Genomic DNA, 22,570 nt, shown 5'->3' on the forward strand with positions numbered 1-22,570 from the left:
ACAGACCAGAGCTGGCTTAAATAAAGCAAAGTTCAGGGTCTGTGCTAGGCATTCTGCTCTGTGACTAAGCCCTGAAAACCCACAGATCCAGAGAAATCCAGTTTCCCTGCATCCATCCTCAGACACAGGTGTAATTCTGCAACCCAGACAGGCACCTAGGCTAGGTTTCCTTAGCAGAACATGTGGATAGTAAAACTCTGGTTTAGATTCTCCCAACTGACTTGTTCAATGTTGCTGGGACAGTTTCATCATCACTTTTGCTCCTCTTCTACAGCTGGCAATTAAAAAATCCCCCAGTAATAATAAGAATTAAGTAAAAAAAGTAATCCCAGGCACACATGGGTATTGTGAGGGGTATCACCAGTACTCAGCTGCAGGTGTGCTCTGAGCCAGCCAACTGGACCATGCCCAGCGAGTTGCTGAGCTGTGGCATGAGAGCCTGGTTCAGGGCCACAGGCAGGGAAAAGAGATGTGCTGGGTTTCCCAAGCCAGGACTGCACAGGGCAGAGCTGCAGGTGTGAATGGCATTTTCCAGAACAAAAGAAGGGGCTGAGGGCTGGGGGAGAGCCACCTACAGAAGGGAACACATTCCACCACCTCCAGGTGGCCACAAACGGGATGTTTTCAGAGACTCAGCTCTGGACTCAAGCACCTAATATATATCTGTGCCTTGACTTTCAGGTGTCTAAACCCCTACATACTTTCCTCGTAACAATGGAAAACCAATACAGTGTCAATGTTTCCCAAAGCCCACTAATTTTAGTTCCACTATTATGATTTTGAGTTCTCCCGTATATTACGTGAAGCACACTAAAGTTAGAGGACTGCATCTTTTACTACTTAAAAATCTAGTGCAAACAATCTCCAGACCATACACTGGAGAAAAATCCCTTTGTTTAAGATCTGAAGGCATTAGCTGCACAGGTTTGAAATTCTCACACTGCATTCTTAAGTGTAAATACTGAAAAAGTATGCTGCTACAAAAATCTAGACAGCAATCTAACTTGGTCCTTAAAGACAGAGTAGAGACAGCTTTTGCCCTTAAACTTAATTCAATATTTGGCTTTAGTCTGTAGGGATTATAAGAACTATGCAAATAAACAGCCAAAATTCAGTTAAGTTATGGCTGTTAGTGCCTAACATGTTACTGTTGTTCACGCTTCAGACAAGACTTAGGAATCAGTAATTATTTCAACAAAGAGCTTTCAACATTAGTGCTAAAAACCTGAATTTCTTCATTTCATCTAAAAACTCTGCAAAAGGTTTATTTAAGGCAAGTTTGCCTAAAGGACCCACCAGACAGTCACAGACGTGAGTAGATTTGTTCTGCTGGAGTTAAAACATGTTAAAAAAAAAAAAAAATCTGGCAGAGTCCTTAAACTATAAAAATCCTGCAATTACAACCACTGCTGTGCATGATCACCACACTGGAGCCAGACACTTTCACTCATAGCTTAAGCTCACATCCATCTGGAGTCTATCAAGGCAACCGTGAGCGTAACTAACACTAGGTCTCAAACTACTTTTTTGGGTGTTTGTTTTTTAACACTAAAGATACATTCACATTTTCCAAGTAGCACCTACTTTAAAAAATACATACACAGAAATTTCTTATGCCTGGTTTACTTACACCAGGTTGTCAAACACAAGATGAAAAAAAAAAAATTCCAAAGCAAAAAACCAACAAAAAATGCCCAACCCTCCAGACAATACTGAATTGCCTATTTCATACAGTATATATGCTTGTCTACCAATAATTGCATTAAATACATATTATAAATTTTTATTAAACATTACTTCAGTACTACTGGCATAGGAAACTTCATGAAAATTTGGTAAAAAAAGCCTTGCAAGTTACATTTTAAGTTCAATCAGAGTCATTGGAAGTGAACCAAGAGTTAAAATATTTGCCTTTTACTAATAATCTAAGTGAAGCTTGAGCCTGTAGAAGTTCTTCAAAGTTACAAGCATTGGATTGGCACAATTTTTTCTGAAACATAAAAATCTATCATCCCAGTTGAAAAGCTACAAGTTTATTTTAGTCCAATGCATTTCTCATCATACCTTAAAAAATGTATGAAGAAAAAGTTGGAAAATTAAATTCTATTTTTCCTTCACAGAAATGGAACTGACATTGTTCAAACATTAGTACTATGTGTTTTCCATTTCTGAATTTTCTTTGTATGTTAAAACCAAATTACAAGAGGGGAGAAGCTTCCCTCTGTGCTTACCTTTGCTACTAGAATCTAAAAAGTCATAGAAGATAGAACATACTCTGAAAAGTCAGAAATCAGATACATATTAAGAAAGTCTTTATAGCAATAGTAAGCATATATACCTGTTCAGCTCACATTTCTAATAGAAGTGACTGGACATTTAAGTAGAATTGTCTCTACTTGAGAAAGCATGCCATAGTTTTTACCCTCAAAGAACCTGTTCTATGAAAAAAACTATTTTCTTTTTCCATTATGCTTGTGTGACCATCTTTTGTAACTCACAAGTCCCAACATTAGCTGAAAGAACCCTGAACATCAATGCCTGTGTGATTAAAAAGTGAAAGGAAGCCTAATGCATGGAGGGAGAAGGTAAGTGCTTCTTCACACATTTTATAGATATAACTTTTAGACTCTAACTTAATTTACAACACTTAGTCACAATTATCATCTTCTTCCTTAGAGAACTCAGAAACCTGAGCCCCAAGTCAAATTTTAAAATGCAAATCCAGCAACAGTTCCTTAATCAGTCCCACTGGGGCCTATAGAGCTGCTAATTCAGCAGAAATCAGCAGAGCTGAAAAACAAAAAGCCAGGCTGTAGCTGTTTTAAGACACTGATCCAAAGTGACTCATAAATCAGCTTGCTATGCTCAAGCTTTAGTCTGGAAAATATTGAAAAACAGCTGTGAAAACCATACAGCTTTTTTTCTGGCAATTCTGGTAGAGAACTAGAGGATTTATAAAATGTAAATACTAAAGATGTAATACAAACACAAGTGAAAACCATTTTTCAGACTTTCCCTCCTGCCCCACCGACAGTTGTAGCATTCCTGAGTGAACCTGGCAAAGGGTTCTGCAGTGCCAGTGGGAGTTTGCACACATGGAGGACTCTGGCCAATGCCCAACACTCTTCCGCCTCCACCAGCTCTAACAACCCCACATTCTTGCAATATCAGGATACACATCCTGGAATTAAGCGGAAATCCAACTTCAAAACTATCTGTACACAAAGCCATTAAAAATATTTAACAGTTTTCAGCAGACTGTTACCTCTCATGAAGGCAAGGTAATAGAAGAAGGCATTTTTAGCTAAAGTCACAGTGAAGCAGGCAATTAAAGCCCGTTTACACTCCACTTTGGAAAACACTTCCATACAACACAGTAGACTCACACCTGCCACCAAGAAGAGGGGGACATAAGTCAGGTTCATTTTTTCCCCTCTCTTTGTCCATTCTGAGGTAACTCTTATTTCAGCAGCGAGTGTGAACAAAAAAAGGCATGAAAGTATGCAGTAGGAGTTTCAAAAACCTGCTCTCCACATGGGTGAGCACAGATGGGCAAAGGAAGGTGTAAAGCCTGACACGGGCCTAGACCTTCTCAGGCAGAAGAGCTCCCACTCTCCTGCTTGGGGGTCTCGCCTGTGTATGTTAATCAGGTGGTAAAAAAAGTTGCTGTTTTCTCAAGAGGACTGGAAAGCCTGCAATTAACTACTAGCCTTTGGCTATACCCACTATAGAGTTTCATGGAAAACGGAGCAGACATATAGCAATAAAATTCATAAACAGACTTTTACAATTTGTAATGCGCAGTTTGTTGCAACAATAATCCAAACTAGTCAAACCTTTTTTTTGCGTATGTAAAGCTGAACTCATTAATTACCAAACTGCACAATCCCAGGTCCAAGTACTGGGGTAGCTGGAGGTAACAGACAATGCCACACTCTTCCTTGTTCTTATTAAAAGGGGAAGGAAGAAAGAGCTGGGTACTTCTAAGGCATTTGTCACAAACAAAAGAAATATTTACACAAAAGCGGCCAGACCACATGGTTTGGTGACACCTACAAAGATGTACCTCTGTGAGTTTAAAAGCAAGGGACACAGCTGTCCAATGAGTAATCACAGCAGGGTTCCTCACAACAGACCAAAGCTTATTTATACAAGCGGAACTTATTTTCTCACACTTTTAAAGGAATGTGAACTTACATAAGGGCAATTTACACTACCAAGGGAATTCTAATTAGAAAAATGTCCCTCCTGCTAACAAAAAAAGCCCTGCAATGTGTTTTATTGTCTCTCAGGAACATAAGTGGAAAAAACAAATTTGGATTACTGCTAATGAAAAATGCTTTTTAAGGCATTTTAAGGCAACTCTAAAAAAATGAAAAGTTCTGTGATTTTCCCCTTTTTATTTACTTCATCTGAATTTCAACAGCATTGACGTATGCTAAACTAAGAAATTAAACTATAAAGCTTACTTTATATCAAAACAAAATCCTTAGGTTTTTTCAGAAAACTTAAGGGGGCGTACTGAAACACTTCAAAAACTCAGAGGAATGAAATATAATAGAAAACAAAACCAGTTGTTGAATGTAAAGCAGATGCAGTAGTAGATCTGTATGTTTCAATCACATAAGAAAGAAAAAAAAAAAGTTTCTTTCCCCTCACACTTTCGTATACCAGTCCTGGAAATATTCAACTCCCAGAGCCATGCCTGTGTTCAGTTCCATATGGTGTCAATACAGCCATCCACATTTCATGAGTAAAGCAGCATGACCTCCAGACGAGGCAATTGAACAGAATTAGCCACAACTAATTGAAAGTCTTCCTGTTTACTTTAAAGCCCTTATCTCGATCTGCTTTGAAAATGTAAGAGAAAATTAATACGACTAATACAGAAGATCTTTCAGTGACAAGCTATTAAAAACAAATGTGAGAAGTACCTCGGCCATTTTCAAGCTTTTATACAGCTGACCTAATTTATGCTTTTTCTATATAAGTTTGTTACTGCAAGTAACTTTTCCTCAGCTGGAACTTGAGTTCGCGCTGCCGTGGGTTCGGTCACTGCGCGGCACCGGCCCAGGCGGGCCCGCACCATCGCCAGCGCCGAAACTGCCCAGGAATGAAGAGCTGCACGAAGAAAACCGATAGGAGCTTTCCCAACACACCGATCAGCGTTAACGCGATGATTACTGCACGTTGTCTAAGAAAGTCAACAGAACTTTTTCCTCGCCCTCTCCGACACTGAGCAGCGCTCCCGGGCCCATTTCAGCCGGGCGCTTATCGCCGCCACCGTCCGGGGCCGCAGCCCGCCCCACGGGACGCTGTCCCGCTGACAGCTCGGCCGCAGCCCCAGTGCTGACCTCGCTGCCGCCACCACACCCGCGCTCCCCTCAAAGCCCGCCCGTCCGCGGCCTCGGGGGCAGAAGATGGCGCGCGGGCGGACGCAGACCGGTGCCCCCAGCCCGGCGCGGAGCCCGCCGCCCCGATACTCACAGCTGCACCGCCCCCCGCGGCAGCCGCTCGGGCAGCCGGCTCGACTCCAGGCGGCTGCAGGCGACGAGGTGCCCAGCGCAGCGGCAAGGCGCGGGGCAGCGGGCGGCGGCGGGGCGGCCGCCCAGCAGCAGCGGCAGCAGGAGCAGCACCGGGAGGACGGCGAGCGCCGAGCCGAGCCGGCGGAGCATGGCGGGCTCGGAGCCACTGCCCGCGCTCCCGTCCCTGGCGTTCGCCCCACTGACAGAGCCGAGCGCGGCACGACCTCCTGCTTCTCAGCGCGGGTGGCGGCTGCCGCTCATGCCCCGGAGCGACCGCTGATGGGGGAAGGCGGTGGGAGACGGGTGTGTAGAAAAAAGTAAAGAAAGCGGGAGGGGACCGCAGCGCCGCCACCGCCGCCAGCCACTCCGCAAACTTTCCGCCACCTCAGCCCGCCTCCGCGCGGCCGGGGGAGCCCCGAGCACGGCCCGCCCCGCCGCAGCCCCCTCCCCGTGCCATGTGACAGCCGCGGTCGGGCCCCGCGGGGCTGCCGTGTGGGATGGCGAGCTAGGGTGGGCCGGCATCGTGCCCCATTGCTGCCAGGCCTTGGCGGTGGCAGCCCCGGGCCTCCGCGCCGCAGTACGGCGGGCGCTACTGTGGGATTTTGCTGCCGTCCTCGGCTTCTCCATGGGCGGGCGGGAGCGGGGAGCGGGCCCTGTGTGCCCCGAGCGTCGCCCACCACGCCCGGGCCGAGGTGAGATGGCACGGGCACCATGGCCGTGCTCGCATGGGGTTTCCCTTTGTCATCACACCAGGTAGTGTATATCGTGGTAATCCAGAAGCTGCTCTAGAGGCCCCAGGCTTCCCAGCCAAGCCTGGGGTCACTGGCATGTAAAAGGTGAGGTGAGGTTAACTCCTGCCTTCCGGGTCCTACATGGCTAGTCCAGACACCGTAATTAAGCCCATTATGTTCCCCACAGGATCCTGGCTCCAAAGGTTCAGGGAAGTGGGCAGGACCTACAGATTCCACATGTCTGAGGTAATCGATGTAATGTAAGTAAATACCTATTGTTCAAGTTCCATATGTAAGCGCGGACCCTGCAAAGGATTCAATTACTGAAGGCTTCACGCCCTCCTACTCTGCAGGAGCAGCTGCCATCAAATTGCTCAGGAACACTGCTTTCCCTCCCACCTTCATAGGTGCACCTGAAAGATGGTAGACATCTTAGACACTGTGAACTTGGAGCCTCAAGAAGTTTGACAGCTCCAGTATCAAGATTTGTAAGGCTGAAGCTTTGTCCCGCTTTTTATTGTTTCCATGTATATCTCATGATATAGGGATTTTTGTTAAAGGAACAAAACTACATTTTAGCCAGAAGTCATGAGTTTGCAAGACTGACAAGTCCTAAGTAACTACAAACATTCATGTGCCACTGTCAGCATGACTGTTTCAGATGCATAGGGTGTGCAGAGCTCTGCAATGTTTTGTCAGCTTGTGCTCCATTGACCATTGGTGTTCCTTAAGGAAATTGCCATAGGAAAACAAACAAATGCTGCAGGAACACACTTTTTTCTGCATATAAAAGCAAGCAAACCAGCAAAAGAACAAAATATAGGATAAAAATTGCTTAGTATGTCTTTACAAGTTGTTTTTTATTTAAAGTGTATGAAAACTGACCTGGTACCATTGGCACGTCAGTATTACAGATTCTTTTCCAGTCTTCCTTTGGAAAACATTAGGGTGACATTAGATCAACAAAGCCTGTGAAACACGAGGCTGTTCTAAACAGACAGCAGGACAGTGCCCAGTTTGGATTTTTGAAGCTATCCATGATTAGTCCGTACCTGTTTCCATAGTAGTCAGTGGGAAAGCTTCTTTTCTCAAGTTCAAACATTTGTTCTAGCTGTCCAATTGTTTCACACTGTAACACCAAGATAAAGTGAACATGTTGTATTTAGATATAGGTAAGATATGCTATACTTGCTAATTTTGCAAAGTAATCAAAAATTCAAGGGAAGGATCTTTATGTTGCTCCAGGTAATTATTGAAGGATCTAAAAAAATTAAAATAGATTTAAAGTAACTAAGCTTTGTATTATAGTTCCCAGAGTGCACAGCGAAGGGCCTCACTTCTCTGGGAAAAGTGAGCTTCTCTTATCTTGAGTGTTGGTGAGGGTGGTGATTCACTAGTAGGTGGCAAGAGAATTATTAAGCTGTCAGTTTTAACATCCAAGGAAAAGAAAAGTTAGAAACAAAGCATTATGAACTTAATTTATCATAGCAGTCAATAATATATATAGTGCTTATGTGAATGGTGGAGCAAGACAGAATCTGAGAAACAAAAGCAGGGGAAAAAAGAGATGAAAAGGGCAGGAACTTCTGGTTTTGTAATTTTGAAAACCACTCATGCAGACAGGGAATACTGTGTCCTTAGAAAAACCTAATGCATATTTACTGCTAGTAATATATGAAGCTGGTTTAAGTTAAGCAAGGTAAATCAATCCAGAAAATTAGTTCATTTGTCTTTGCAGCTTCTTTTCTCAAAATAATCAATATTATGAATCCTACAATGCTTATATATACTTATATGTGTGTGTACTTCAGAGTCCATGACAGAAAGTCTTTCTTCCCACAGGGGGATTTGCTCTCTTCAGAAGTTTCAGGGACTGGTTCTCCACCTCCTATGAGCACTGCAAGCTCTTGTGACCCTTAGTTCCAGGAGTGTCTTCGTCACTGGTTTTAGGTTGAGTGTGCGCTGTGACTGTGCATGAGCAAATACACGTCACTCCTTCACAAGTTTGGCTGGACTATATCTGATAAGCTTAAAAGTAAGCTTATATCAAAATAAAAGGTCTCCCATTCATCTACCCTGTTATATCCACATGTAGCAAGGAACTTCTGGTGACCATTCTTTGGCATTGGCATTACATAATGGTGGATTCACCAGGATTAGGGACTGATATGTCTGAAACCCCTTAAAAATAGTAACATCCCCCCCCACACAAACACACTTTCTTTAATTCTGAGCTGGAATAAATTTCCTTATCCAGTTTTCCATGTAGCTGCACAAGGAAGAGACTTTCCTTGTGGTTATGCAAAGACACATCCTTTCCATGACAGCCTGAATACAGGTCAGCCTGGGGGAATGATGTTGAGGAGAGGGGAGCGTGGCTGGAGAGAAAAATTCTTGTAAAACTAGATTCTCAAGCTCTCTCTTTGGCAAACGAGATTGGTTTCCTCCACAACACTACCAAGCATAGTCCTGTGGATGAGTTGGTAGTGGAGGACAGGGGATTGTATAGTGAGATATAACCCCCTGTTTTGAATGTTATGGCTTGATTCTAATGGTATCATTTTCAGTCTTTGATTATAAATCAGAGTCAAGTTCAAACATATGTTGTTTAAAATATGTATTCACTTCAGGCAAAAGACACACCCAGAAGCTGTGTAAGTATGATGATTTTTTTTGCATATCATTAATGCCCTGAAATCAGGCACTACTTTCAAATAATCTACTTCCAGAAAAGGTCAACCCTAAATATAACTGGGTTTAGCAGATTATTAAAATAATTTACCTATTGCTAAATTCAGCAAAACTAAATAAGGTACTATACATTTTCTGTTCTGAATTCAAATTAGAACATCTTTCATAATATTAGTAAGAGTTCAGTTAATCTAATTACAGGTTTTTTATGCATTTTGCAAAGGAATCTCAAGTCATTACATCAGACAATTACATATAGTTGTATATAGTTATGTGTAGTTAGATCTGCAGGATTAATATCAGAAGGTCAAAAGAAATGAACAGTTACATCTACTAAATTTTAAATGATGTTGTCCACTAAGGCCACCTCAGGAATTAAAAGTCTCCCCATGTACTGGAGTCTCCTGTACTCCCCATGTCTCCTGGATCACCTTGTAATCCAAATCTGTGTCTGGTATTCATTTCAGATTTTTCTGTTTTCATGGGTAAATGAAGTGATTTGGGTAGGGTTCAGCAGCAAAAAGCAGAAGCAAAGCAGAACAATATTGCTTACACTCTGACACACCTAACTTCTGATAGAGTGAGATAGAAACCAATGGCCCATCTGTTTACTTTCCTGTCAGTAAATGGCCCTGTATGAGCAGTGGCAGAATTAATGTCCTGTCTGTTTATTCCTAAACTTTCACAGTTCAGTTTTATTTGTTGTCAAAGAAGATGTTTAGGGCTATCTGAGAGAAGGAAATGAAGAGTTCATGCTTTCAGGATCATTATGTCTTTTGGAGATTCACCAGCTTAGTCCATTAAAATAATAATCTTAAGGCTAGCAATTTTTTTTTTTTCTAAAACCACAGCTGGAGGGAGAGATGAACCAGTGAGACCCATCCTGCTTATAAAACAAACGTGGAGCAGGACATGCTTTTTTGTGGAGGCTGCTTGCCTACATGAAATACCTTGCAATAGGCAAGAGAACGTTTTGCCTCAGGCACCTGTCTGGAAGTTACTGGAGAGTCCCACAAAACCTCTGTATTGTATGCAGAAGAGCCTTTTCACTTCCTTGTGTGTCACATCCAATATCTTGGAATATTTTTCATGGAAATTACTCTAAATGAAGAGCTTTTCTGCCTTCCTTTACTTCTGCCCATTTGGTATTGCAATTGATACTACTTTTAGTTTATAGTAGCACTAAGACTTCATGACCATTTATTTCAAACCCTGTGATTAACCATTGCAATTTCATTTGCATTTGAGGAAAATAATAAAATATTCTTAAATAATTTCCCAGTAATTGTGAATCTCCTTCTAGTGTGTCATAACTCCACAGTGAATATTCCAAGGTGCATACAGACATTTATTTTTGGTAGTAATTATAATTGACTTTATGTGATCCAACAGTGAAACCCTGAAAACCAAATTATACATAATTTGAATGCACTGATTACAACCAGAAAAACCATATGAACTCTTTCTGAAAACTTTGCCTAGGGCAGAAAATGTTCAGCTTTTATAGAATTCATCCAAACAGTGAGTGTTTGCCTCCATTACAAATAAACTTAAAACATCCTAAGGCAATCCGCATTAGTGACGATTGTTAATGTCTTCAAGTCATGTCCTGTGTGGGGCTAAGTAGGAAGTTAAGTGCTTGATTGGAAGGACAATTAAACAATCAACAGCTACAATGATGTAACTTCAAAGAGAAAAAAAAAATGACTTAGTTTTATGTCATTAAGGAACACTCAAGTTGAAATGTTTTCAATTTGAATAAAAATAAGTAGATGTAATTTCAGGATGGTGCTACTGTAATAAAACACCTGCAAGGTCTGTTCTACCTGTTGTTTTAGTTTGTTGAGGGTTTTTAAATAATCTTTTAAAATAAGTAAACATTTTGTGGTAAGAAAGGCCAAGAAGTGCTCCAAAAGGGAATCTGAAAGTGTGCTCTGTTGAACCTAGCACTGGCTCTTCCAGACAGTGATGTCTTTGGCTCTTCCCTGCTGCCCTTCCCTGGCGTGGGAGATTATGGTACCTGATGTTCAAACGTAAGTTCCTTTCTGCAATGGGGATGGAAGTTTTTGCCTCAGGAAAAAGGGCTTGAAGGCTTTATCTGCTTAAATAGTCACAGGCCAATTTTTAAGATTTATATCAGTATTTTGCAGTCTCAGTGTTAAGTATTCACTACCTTTAGGTGTGTAGCTCTCCTTGAAGTCAACTGCTTAAAGAATCTCACAGCAAGAAATCAATGGGAGTTAGGCCCTAAATCTTTAAAGACTTTATGTCTGATTGTTCTAGGTGGAGAATGAGCTGCAGCTGGGACTCATCTTGTGTAATTTTAGCAATTTGGAAGTTTGGTATCTCTTCTAAAGTGTTTGTATTGGCTTCTTCTGTAGTCAGTAGAAAAATACAAATCCAGGAAGTGATTACTACCTTTCTAAAATAGACAATCAAGGAATTTAGAGTGAATCAGTCTCTGGAGATTTTCTCCTTCTGTATAAAAAGAGCCTTTTGACTAGTTTAATCTAGACCCTGTTTTTTCAGATGATTCTGAGTGTCTTCCTTCAAGTATACACATAAGGCTAAATAGAATAATATGGGAACATATATCTCAAATATCTTTCTATAATGGGGACCTATATTGGTTTTGTATGGCTTGGTTTTGGTAGTGGGGAAGCTATGGGGGCGGCTTCTGTGAGAAGCTTCTAGAAGCTTCTTCCGTGTCCAGCAGAACCAGTCCCTGGTGGCTCAAGAAATGGACATGCCACTAGCAAAGGCTGGGCCAATCAGAAATGCTGATAATGCCTCTGTGCATTTAAGAAGAAAGATTAAAAAGGTATTGGCATAGTTTTATTTTGGCAAGAGAAGAACGGAGTGATAATATGTGAGAAGAACAGCTCTGCAGACACCAAGGTCAGTGAAGGAGACAGAGTGCTCCAGGTGCTGGAGCTGAGATTCCTGCCGGCCTTGGTGATAACCATGTGAGGCAGCTGTGCTGCTACAGCCCATGGAGGTCCATGGGGACGCAGAGATCCACCTGCAGCCTGTAGAGGACCCCTGCACGAGAGAGGTGGATGCTTAAGAGGAGGCTGTGACCCCATGGAGAGAGGAGCCCTGCTCCCATGCTGGAGCAGCCTGTCCTTGAAGGACTGCACCCCATGGAAGAGTGACACATGCTGCAGCAGTTTTGGGAGGACTATTGCCCATACGGTGGGCAAACATTGCTTCAGTTTGTGGGGAGCTGTTGCTCGTGAGTTGGACTCACATTGGAGAAGTTCATGGAGACCTGTCTCCCATGGCAGGGACCCCATGGTGCAGCCAGAGAATAACTCCTCTCCCTGAGCAGCAGGAGAAACCTCAGGTGGTGAACTGACCATAACCCCATTCTCTGCCTCCTTGAGCCACTGGAGTAGGTGATAGAGTTCCAAGGAGGGAGGGGTAGGGGGAAGGCATTTTTTAGGGTTTATTTTACTTCTCATTATCCTTTTCTGATTTTGTTAGTTGAGTCTGTTTTGCCCATGATGGTGTTTGATGACTGATTCTTTCCTGGTCCTTATCTCAACCCATATATAGTATTTTTTCTCCTCTGTTCAGCTACAGAAGGGAGTGAGTAACTGGCTTTGGTGGTTGCCTGGCATCTGGCCACCATCAACCCATGACAGTACCTTAAATATCATTGTAACAATAGTAAGCAAAATTTATCACAAATATGAATTGTAGTTTTAAATTTTATTATGCCCTTGTAATAGTTTACTTTGTTTCCTGCTGATGTAACAAGTTCTACTAAGGATTTATAAACAGGTTAAATCTTACAAGACTTAGTAAACCAAAGGGGAAGTGCTATGTATAAATGAAGTATCGTGTACTAATACAAAATGAGGAAACATGGAAGATTAGTAGTGCATCTCAAACTAAATAAGTATGTGTCAACAATAACTATAAAGGAAACTTTTTGTGGTATATCACTTGGATCTTTCTATGTGAGAGAAAGAAATAGTGTTCTGATGAGGACTGAGATGAAGTACTATTTGGAAGTCACATATTAAAGGAGAGGAATGGAGTAGGCTACAAAAAGTTGGGAGCAAGGTCAGGAGGACAGAGCTTCCAGCTCTCACAAAATGAATAGCCAGTGTTGCAGTACAGCAAGTAACACTTGATATTTTGCACAAAGCTATCCCATGGCCATCATTGGGAAACCAGTGAGTCATAGCCCACTATAGTGTCATCTGGGCTTGGTCCCCCCCTTCTGCTGTCTATTGCCTCTTGCTTTCCCAATGATTATATGCAACAAAATAAGTAAGCACTATCCCAGTGAGGAGTTGGCCAAACACACATTGCACCACTACCACAGCTGTTCAAGTGGTTACTTGAAATAGCTGTGTTTGCCAATAAAGTCTGACTTTCTGAGCTGGAGCATCAAAGAGCAGGCTGGTTCCAACAGCAGCACACAGCCTGTACATCTGAATGGGCTGGGTGCCAGCTACATCCCAGCAGGAGTTACAACAAACACCAGTCCTGTGCACCAGCTGGCCAGATGGGTGAACAATGGTCTGCAGCACACTCTTCACTTTGATCTTCTTAATATGGAATCAGAAGAAACTGCAAGGGATTCTGGTATGAATCCTTTTGGAGAACTTTGTACAAGCAAACGTTTCTGTGGCCTCTTGAACATCTCTGACATTGAGGCAACACGGTCTGGGAAGTCTCTGAAATGGAGATGTCACTTTCAAATACCCCTGCCAGTGAACACAGGGAAACTCAGGTTTGTCAGTTTCCTTATGGTCGTGGTTCTTCTTTTGACTCTAAGTAACTTTATCAAGTGGGTTTTTGCTAGGGCAAGCTAAGCTAACAGCATACATTTCCCATATTGTTTTCAGTTGCGAAGTTTTTCTTTTGTTGTTTTCCCTTGCATGTTTGAAGCCTAGTAATCTCGTCTCAGTGATTTCACCCTTTCTACACTAACATCTCTACACTCTTCAATCTATAAAACAAAATATTTAGGAGGGCAGAGAGTTGTATATGTCGAGTCTTCAGATACTTTCCTGGTACTGTACTGTAATCTCCAGAGAAGGAACATCTGATTCAGGGACTGTCCTTGCATTTGTGTTCTCTATTCCTGTTCAGCTTGTGGAGAGGAAATAAATAGGATGCAAGGGTGCAATGCATTAGCATTGCCGCAAGACAAATAGTTTAGTGTACGGTTCTCCGTGGACAGAACTGACCTGAGCATTAGAAAAAACAATTTTCTAGAAAGATATCAACAACACTGTCAGCATCCTACCACATCTGAGGTATGAGGATCTGAGGATGAGAAGGCATAGTGCCACACCGTGGGACATTGTGTACCTTGGTGCACATGTGCAGTGTCAAACTTAAAGCGGTGGTATCTCACATGTGGATGGTCAGGCTGGGCACAAATCTGGCAGTGGTGATTAAGAAACCTTGGCTTTCACTGAATTGCAGGCGCTCAATAATTGAGTTATCCTTTGAGTGACTTATGTGTTTAAAAGAAGACTGGATGTGGCACTCAGTGCCATGGTTATTTGAGGTGTTACGGCTGGGCTGGGTTGGATTCAATGATCTTGAAAGTGTCTTCCAACCTAGTTATTCTGGGAAATTATCAGTAAGTCTCCATAAGGTTGGCTAAGCTACTGCTACAGTATGAATTTCCCAGTTTTGTGGGGAGATTAAAAGAAAGAAGCTATAAATTAAAGTAAACAGGAAGAGGTTTGCTGATCATTTTCTATAAATTAAAGTAAACAGGAAGAGGTTTTTGCTGATAATTTTAAACTTTGGGAAAATTACGTCTTATTGTAATCATAATGGAAAAAAAAATTCCACCACAAATGCACCATGTTACAACAGTAATATTTTTTGCTCTGATTTTTTGTTAGAAAAAATTGCTAATGATAAACACAAAATTACTTGTCTAGAATTTTCATAAAATCATACATGCCCTTACTGAGTACCACATGTGAGTAATATTTCAGATATCCCACTGATGTCACTGAGATGGAATTAAAAGTGCTGAAATTTTCAGTGATGGATATTTCACTGCAGCTGTGAGCAATGTGTTCCTCAGCGACTAATTCTCCTGGGGCAATGTTAAACCCTTGGACTAGCATCTTATTTGTAAACTAATACTATTAAAAAATAAGATCAAAAGAGATCTAGTGAAGAAACTTAGCCTTGTGTATATTTCAGTATATAAATTAATATCAATTATAAATAAATGTTCTTTTTACACATATATATGAATGGATGTCATAAGAAATAAACCATAAAGTATGTTAAAATAAAATCAACAAGAAGAAATCATTAAAAGTTGAAACTAAATGTGACTGTCTAAAAAATGTCAACAGCTAAATATAAAAGGGTAGAATTTTGTTTAAAATTTTTGGGTATAGCTGCCTGACTTCTCTTGCATTTTAAATCTCTTGAACTTATTCTACTGCTTTCCAAATACTTCATTCTCTAATTTTCTTAAACAGATAAAATTAAGTGTATAATTAATTATAAAATATGTAAAAGCAGTTCACAGAAATGAATAATTCTACCAGAGAAGCTGCTTTGCAAATGCAAACAATCCTTTGTTGTCATCTTTATTTAGGAGCATACACTGATTTCCAGAGCTGGACTATTGAAAAATGTCATTTACTCAAAGAGTCCTGGAGCATGTATTTAAGAAGGAGGTTTGGACTCAGAACTCTAAGCCCAGTAAGATGGATGGTGAGGACCCTTTCTGAACTAGACTTGAGTGTTAGACTTGTAACAAAGCTGAATACAGTCGATGGGGAAAATCATCATAGCTGCCAGCATTCTGAGCATGTTTCCCTAAACTGTCTCTAGCACTTCTCCCTCAGCAGAGCAGGTGTGCCTGAATAACCTTTTGCCTGTGGCCTGAGGACCTTTCCATACCTGTAGACAAGTTTTCAGGTTGACAGGCTGAGGCAGTGGACAGCAAACAGAATAAGTATCCCTATGAATGGCTCCCCACACAATTTTCTCAAGCAGCGATGGCTTCAGATTTTCCCATCCAGCACATTGCCTGCTCAGACCTGCCCTAACCACCCTTTGCACAGTGTGAGCACAGCTGCCTGTGGTGCCTTAGATGAAGCCAGATCATTATTTTTTTTGTTAGAGTTATTTTAACCCGCCTCTGTTCATTTGTTTGGTTTGTCATTTGGCCCCACAAATGATGCTGGCTACCATTATATGAACCAGTAGCAAGGCATTAGGGGTCCTAGGTGCACCTTAAATGGTTGTTACCTCTGAAAAGAGTGTGTCAAATACATTATGCCCTAAAGAGTACCATTTATTGTGGTGGTAAATCCAGTCTTTGTGCACCAAATCTGAGTCTAGAAACATAACAGTCCCTTGAACTTAAAAACTCCACTCTGCCTCTTCAAACTAATTCAGTTTTTTTTCATAGACATCTTTGATCTTGAAGCTTTGCTGTCACAAATGTTGTCTCCCTTGCTTTTGCTTTATGCAAGATCAGAATGTATCGATCTGTAGCTCAGAAAAAGCTAGTATAAGATTCTAAAGACAGAATTAAAAATCTTACTGTCCAGTTTGGCGGAATGCAGTTGTGTATTCAAACCTGATCTATCTCCAATGTGCATTTCCATTTACTCCAGTAATGCACAGGTGTGGTATAAATGATCATGGAACCCACAGTACAAGAAAAACAAGCTCATTTTCATAAGCCTGGCGGGTATTCATAATGCCAGTAAATCATGTGTAGGGGCTCAAAATTTGAAAAATACTTGAAAACAAACCTGACAGCATGCATCAGGGCTTGTACTTTAAGTTCTTCCATTTCTAGTGCTGTCTAAGATTTGTTTGTCTAAAGTCACAAAGTTTCCATGCATGCTACAGTTCTTTAGTGCACAATTTTGTCCTGGTTTCTTGATTTGAATACTCAGACACTCATTCTTATATTGCACCTGTAAATTCATATATACACATAATTATGTTTTATATGTAACTTAACCTTCTCTGCAGATGATATTTAACTTCATGTACTGCGTGTGCTTTTGTCACAAGTACAGTAGGTTGCAAGCACAGCTAGTGCAGCTTTCAACTGAGACTGTCTCTGTCAGCCTCAGGCTCAACAGCCTGGCAGGAAAACCTGCAAATCCTGCTGCACCCCACGGATTTCTGTGATTTGCAGTGTTGATAGAAACATCCTCCTTGCTGAGGCGTTAGAAGTTCCCAGATGAGAAACCTTTGCTTCACTCTTCCAAATGCACCAAACTGTTATACAACTGCAACTTTGAGTCTCTTTGATGCTAAACTTGGAATATTGTTATTGCCACACATACAGTAAAAAAAAACAAAAACAACACAACAACAAAAACAAACAAACCGTCAAGTAAGGAGGATTACATTGCAGCTAATGGGTGTTTTATTGCATGGTTTTAAAAAGGCTGGTACTTCTCCACATGAAAGAAAAGGGTACACATTTCTCATCAACAGAAAGATGCTGTTCTGTCCCACAGTTTATAGTGTTATCTCATATTGTCTACCAGTGACCCTAGCACAGTCCTACAGCTGCTATGGATTTGGTGATTTATTTTGGAAATAGATTTGGTCCATTCTGGTAAATTAAGCAAGAGTGGTCAATAGACAATATCACTGTATCATTACATCTGATGTGGTGATTCGGTTTGTTTTTGTTTTTTTTTTTTTTTTCCCTAACTGATTTGTCACGTATCAAATTTTCAGCTGAAAACTTCAGTAAAGAACAGCAAAGGGTTTGAAGAGACACTGGTGAAAGATGTCCTGTAGAATCATAGAATTAGAATATCCTGAGTTGGAAGGGACCCACAAGGATCATCTCCTGATGCCAAGGCTTGTCTTCTTTGTTTTAAATTGCAGCCTTAAAGAATGGGTAAAAAAAAATAGTAAAGATTGTAAACACAACAAAGGACAGCAAATAATAAATGCAACTTGTAGATATTAGAGACAAGAAGTAAGGTAAGCCTCCATTCTTCAAACAATTATAGAGCTGTTTAATTTTAAGAGTGTGAGGATTTTTTAATTCCATCAGTTTATTCCTATATCTGAAGTCACAAAAGACAGGAGCACAGTGTTTTCTGGAGATTATTTGCACAACACGTTAAATCCATATATATAGTGAAGTGTACTTTGAAAGTTGTATTGCCATAAAGGAGACTACTTAGCATGCAAGAAAATTCAGATTAAAGTAGGTGTAGAAGTGACAGGCCAGAGAAGTGCCCTGCTTTAGCTGCAGCACAGGGGAAAGTTTGGAATCTGTTTCACCCAACGGGACATTTGACACTTTGATTAAGTTCATGTGAAGACGTGGGTGTGACAAGCCGCTTAAGAAGCATTTGCAAATTATGTTTGCTTTTAAGAAAGAGGCAGAGCACTCCTATGTTACAGTGAATAATAATTCTAACTGGGCATTTATAAGGTATTTATCTGCTATTCGTTTGCTTTTGGAGGTTGCTTTCGACTGAGATGTCCTAAGAAGCTTTCAGGGGCCCTTTCCAATGCTCAGAAGGAATTAGAGCCGCCCGATTAGCTCTGACTCCCTGGGTGGGTGCCCGAGGTGCGGTGCCAGCCTGCTCACCATCCCTGGTGTCGCGGTCCCTGGGGTGTCACTGAAGTCTGTGGGGCTTATTGCCTGTTACTGACAGAATAAGAAAACCCTTAAATTAAATGTTCGGCCAGACAGGATAGGTAGGCAGTAAAGATGTTACCAAACACGTTTTTCTTTCTGAAAAGAATTCTATTTGTACAATTAAGCACGCTTCAGGTATTAACTGCTTTTGATTTTACAAATTCACGATTTAGGAGCTGATTAATCAGCATATTAAATGGCACTAATCCTTCCAGAAAGCGCCTCGGTAATTACTTTTTAAGAGCATCACTATTACATTCAAGTCTGTTTATTCCTCTGACCTCAGCACAGCAAAAAGCTTTTAGTACAGTGAAATGCTTGCACCTTTTCATGTTAGCTGAAAGAGGTAATAAAGATTGTTTTAACAAAAAAAACGAGAGACCTATTGTGAAGTCTCAAGATGTTTATTGCCAAAGAAAGGGGAGGGAAAAAACCCTTTAAACACTTTTTAGATGTTGTTTCATTAAAAAATTAATTTAGTATAGCTACAAAATATTGAAATAAAATAGAATGAGAAAATTAGACCCATAAAATTTTTGAAGTCAATGGGATGGTTGTCACTGTTTGGATTTTTACAAGCAGTCAACTTCTAATTTTTTTTTCTTAAGGAATACAACAAAATATAGTTAAACAACTTCATTTACATTCCTAAAGAAGCATGGTAAAACCAACTGCTCTTGAGGACTGCCAGGGCTCAGCCATGGTAAGGTTTAAAGGGAACCTCTACTAAGAGCTATTGAGGGAAAAGATTATTATGGAAAACAATCGTATCTCTGGTTGTGCTGGTGGGAAATTGCCAAGGAATATATTAATCAAGTGTTTCAATTTTTACCACTCTACCTTCAAATGGAAAGGACTTTATTCAGGGGAACAAGGCTTTGCATTTAAGCAATGAATAAAAAGAGTGCCCAAACTTTTGTTAACAGAATTGCTTATACAAAAAAAAATCCAATAAACAAACTCACAACCACCCCAAAAATTAAGTAAAGCAAAAAACCCCACCCCACTCCAACCAACCAACCAACCAAAAAACCAAAACCCTCAATGCAAATGCAACAATGCGTACCAGTCAGGAACTTGCAGTGCTTCAGTTCTAACTAGTTTATTTCCTTGATTTTTGACCCAATATCCTATCCATTAGGCAGTGGGAAATGCCTGTGAAACAAATGGAAAGCAGATCATAAACCAACCCCTGTGCTTGGGCTATGAACTGTGACTAGGCAGATGCCCGTTTACTCCATGCACGTTTTGTGACTACATAATGGAATTCATGGAAGGACTACAGCTTTATAGTCTGATTTCATAGGAACTTGTCAAAGCTGGACAAAACATATCTTTTGCTTTCTTAATGAACTAAGTAGGAAAAGTAACTTCCTTTGCTGTTCCTGAGTTGGAATTTGGTACCTGAGACAAGAGAACTATTTTTTTCAAACCAAACAAGACCCACTCTCCTTGCCTGCAAAATTGGTAATTTGGTAATTTTCAAACCAAGACAAGTCAAAGATATAAAACATCTTTAAAAAGAGCCTTGCAGATAGTTTATTGCCTTTCCAAAATAAACACATAATAAAATAATAAGTAATAAATACATATTAATTGCCTTATAACTATATATAGTAAATTAGGTCTCTCAGTGCAGTGATATTGGAGCTCTCTGAGAATCACACTGCCTGTGGACATGTGAGCTCTTTTTTGGAATAATGTTGTCAAATGTCAATAAGAATAGAAGCTTTGTTTGTGTGTAGACATAGGTAAGTATTTTGTGATTCTTTCTTTCACAGGATTGAGGAAAGCTAGGGTCCACTTTAGACTCAATTCTGACTGGCTGCCACATAATGAGAAGGCCAGCAGCTCTGGTTTGTGGCCAGGTAGAGTGAAAGTGAAGTTATCTGTGCCTCAGGCTTTGAGACAGGCATTAACTCTTCTTTGGATTTCCAATTGCAAATATTAGAGCTTGTCAGAGGAAGCTGTTGTTACTAGCAGATGGACTCCATCTCCTTATGCTTTCCTGCTCCAAAACATTGTGTTGTCCAAAGCCAGGAGCTTCTGCAGAGTGAAAAGACATAAGGTCACAGAAGGACTATAGTTGTCTCTAGACAAATCCCATAATTCTCAGTTTTCTCCCTTATATAAGCAGAAAGGACTATCAGCATCAGGCAAAATGGATGCTACAAGTTGATCAAAATTTTATGTACAAAAAAATAAAATCTGTATTTGGAAAATGACTTGGAAAGGGAACTACTGGTGTCCTCCTCTTCCTTCCCTTCCTCTCTCTCCCAAAATGCTGAAAAGGAAAGAAAAAGGAAAAAAGAAAAAAAAGAAAAAGAAAAAAGAAAATAAAAAAGAAAGAAAAAGAAAAAGAAAAAGAAAAAGAAAAAGAAAAAGAAAAAGAAAAAGAAAAAAAAAGAAAAAGAAAAAGAAAAAGAAAAAGAAAAAGAAAAAGAAAAACAATTAAAAAGCACATACTTAAAGGTGATGTATAGAATGAAATCACTCTCAGAAAAAAAGACAAAGAGAGTTTATTTCTGTGTTAAGTTGGTCAAGGGTAATGTTCCACATATATTTTCTAGATTATTAACCTGGTAAATTCAGTTTCCATTCAGCCACAGAAGGATAGCTTGAGCAGAAAATTCTAGCATATAAGTGAAAACTCAGTTTCCACTGTCTTCAAATACTGTAGAGTAAGTGATTTGGGCCCATAGCAGCAGTCAGGTACCTTAAATTGTTCCTAATCCCGAGACTACTGTTATCAAAATCCTGCCTGGGTTTTGGTTGCAGGGGTTCCCTAGTGCACATTTCACATTGCCTGGAGCAACATGCAGAGAATAGTTCCTTCTTTGGCAAGCAGTTAATTCACCAAGTGAGGATTAAGAGATTCTTAAGGACTACAGTTACTTGTAGACAAACATCTGCAGCCAACATTTGAGAAACTTGCAGTGACTTTCTTAGCCATCTCCCTGTATCTGTCCACTGATTTTATCAGTTTTATCAGTCAAATTTGGTTGCTATATATCTGATTCAATGTAACATAAACTGTAATACACATATAATAACTTACTCTGTCTTAATAAGGGATGCTTTCATACTACTTGTTTTCACCTTGGATGAAGAATGAAAAGTGATGAAGGAAAAGTATTAGCTGCCTCCAACATGACCATCAGAGCAGTCTGGTGGATTATTGACTGACCCAGGGAAAATCCTCTCTTAGCACTAACAGAGAGCACCAAGTCTGGTTTGGAGGTGTTTCCAAGATGATGGTTTTGGAGAATGCACAACTTAATACTTTTTTCAGAAAATATAAAGTCTTCATTGCATATTGCTCATGACTTCTCTCCACTGAGACAGTATGAGGTGAGCATGTACTTCATGAGTAGCTTTGTTATAAGGGAACATCTGTTCACATCTTAGGAAGTAACTAAGGAACAGTTCCAGGCCATATCCCTTGATCTGAGCTGTATGCACAAGTTCCTTTAGTAACTACTTGGTGTTCTCTGTGAAAGCCTTCTGGAGCCAGACTTTACAGTGCACAGATGTTCCAGGAATCTATCCTGTCACTTCACATCATTATGGTTGTACTAAACTTCTCTATGTGATTGTTTGAGTTCTATTAATTGTAATCTCTGAATTCCTGCTGATGTTGTTTGCAAATCTTGTGGAAAAATCAGAAGCACTGGGTGTCAATGACCAATGATAGTCCTGTTAAGTTCAGGTCCTGGCATATACATGACATAGCTGCATATGACAACTTGCAGCTATGATAACAAACTTGCATACGATAACTCTTCCTTACTTGCCTTGCCTACTGCGTGTCACCCATACAGTTTGTTCCAATGCAGTTTAGGTTTTGCATTCTTAATTGAAAGTACTTAAAAGTACTTCTTGAGGACTGTTCTCAGATGTGATAACCTGAGTACATGGGCCTTGGATTATTATCATCCCTGTATTTTACTGCTTTTTTTGTTCTGTCGCTCATTCTCCTGCTAGTG

General features: G+C 40.5%; 1 protein-coding gene across 2 annotated transcripts in view; it reads right to left on the reverse strand.

Annotated features, from left to right (window-relative positions):
* LRIG3 (leucine rich repeats and immunoglobulin like domains 3) overlaps positions 1-5,911 on the reverse strand; it is a 39,066-nt gene extending 33,155 nt beyond the window's left edge. The window contains exon 1 of one of the 2 annotated variants that reach the window (XM_064701836.1): positions 5,488-5,911. In XM_064701836.1, the coding sequence (XP_064557906.1) occupies positions 5,488-5,675 (188 nt within the window). In that variant the 5' untranslated portion in view covers positions 5,676-5,911. The remainder of the gene's footprint in view (positions 1-5,487) is intronic. The other variant, XM_064701837.1, reaches the window with a different exon arrangement.
* Between the last annotated feature and the right edge of the window lie 16,659 nt (positions 5,912-22,570).

Source organism: Zonotrichia leucophrys, chromosome 1A, assembly GCF_028769735.1.
Source record: "Zonotrichia leucophrys gambelii isolate GWCS_2022_RI chromosome 1A, RI_Zleu_2.0, whole genome shotgun sequence".
Classification (NCBI taxonomy): domain Eukaryota; kingdom Metazoa; phylum Chordata; class Aves; order Passeriformes; family Passerellidae; genus Zonotrichia; species Zonotrichia leucophrys.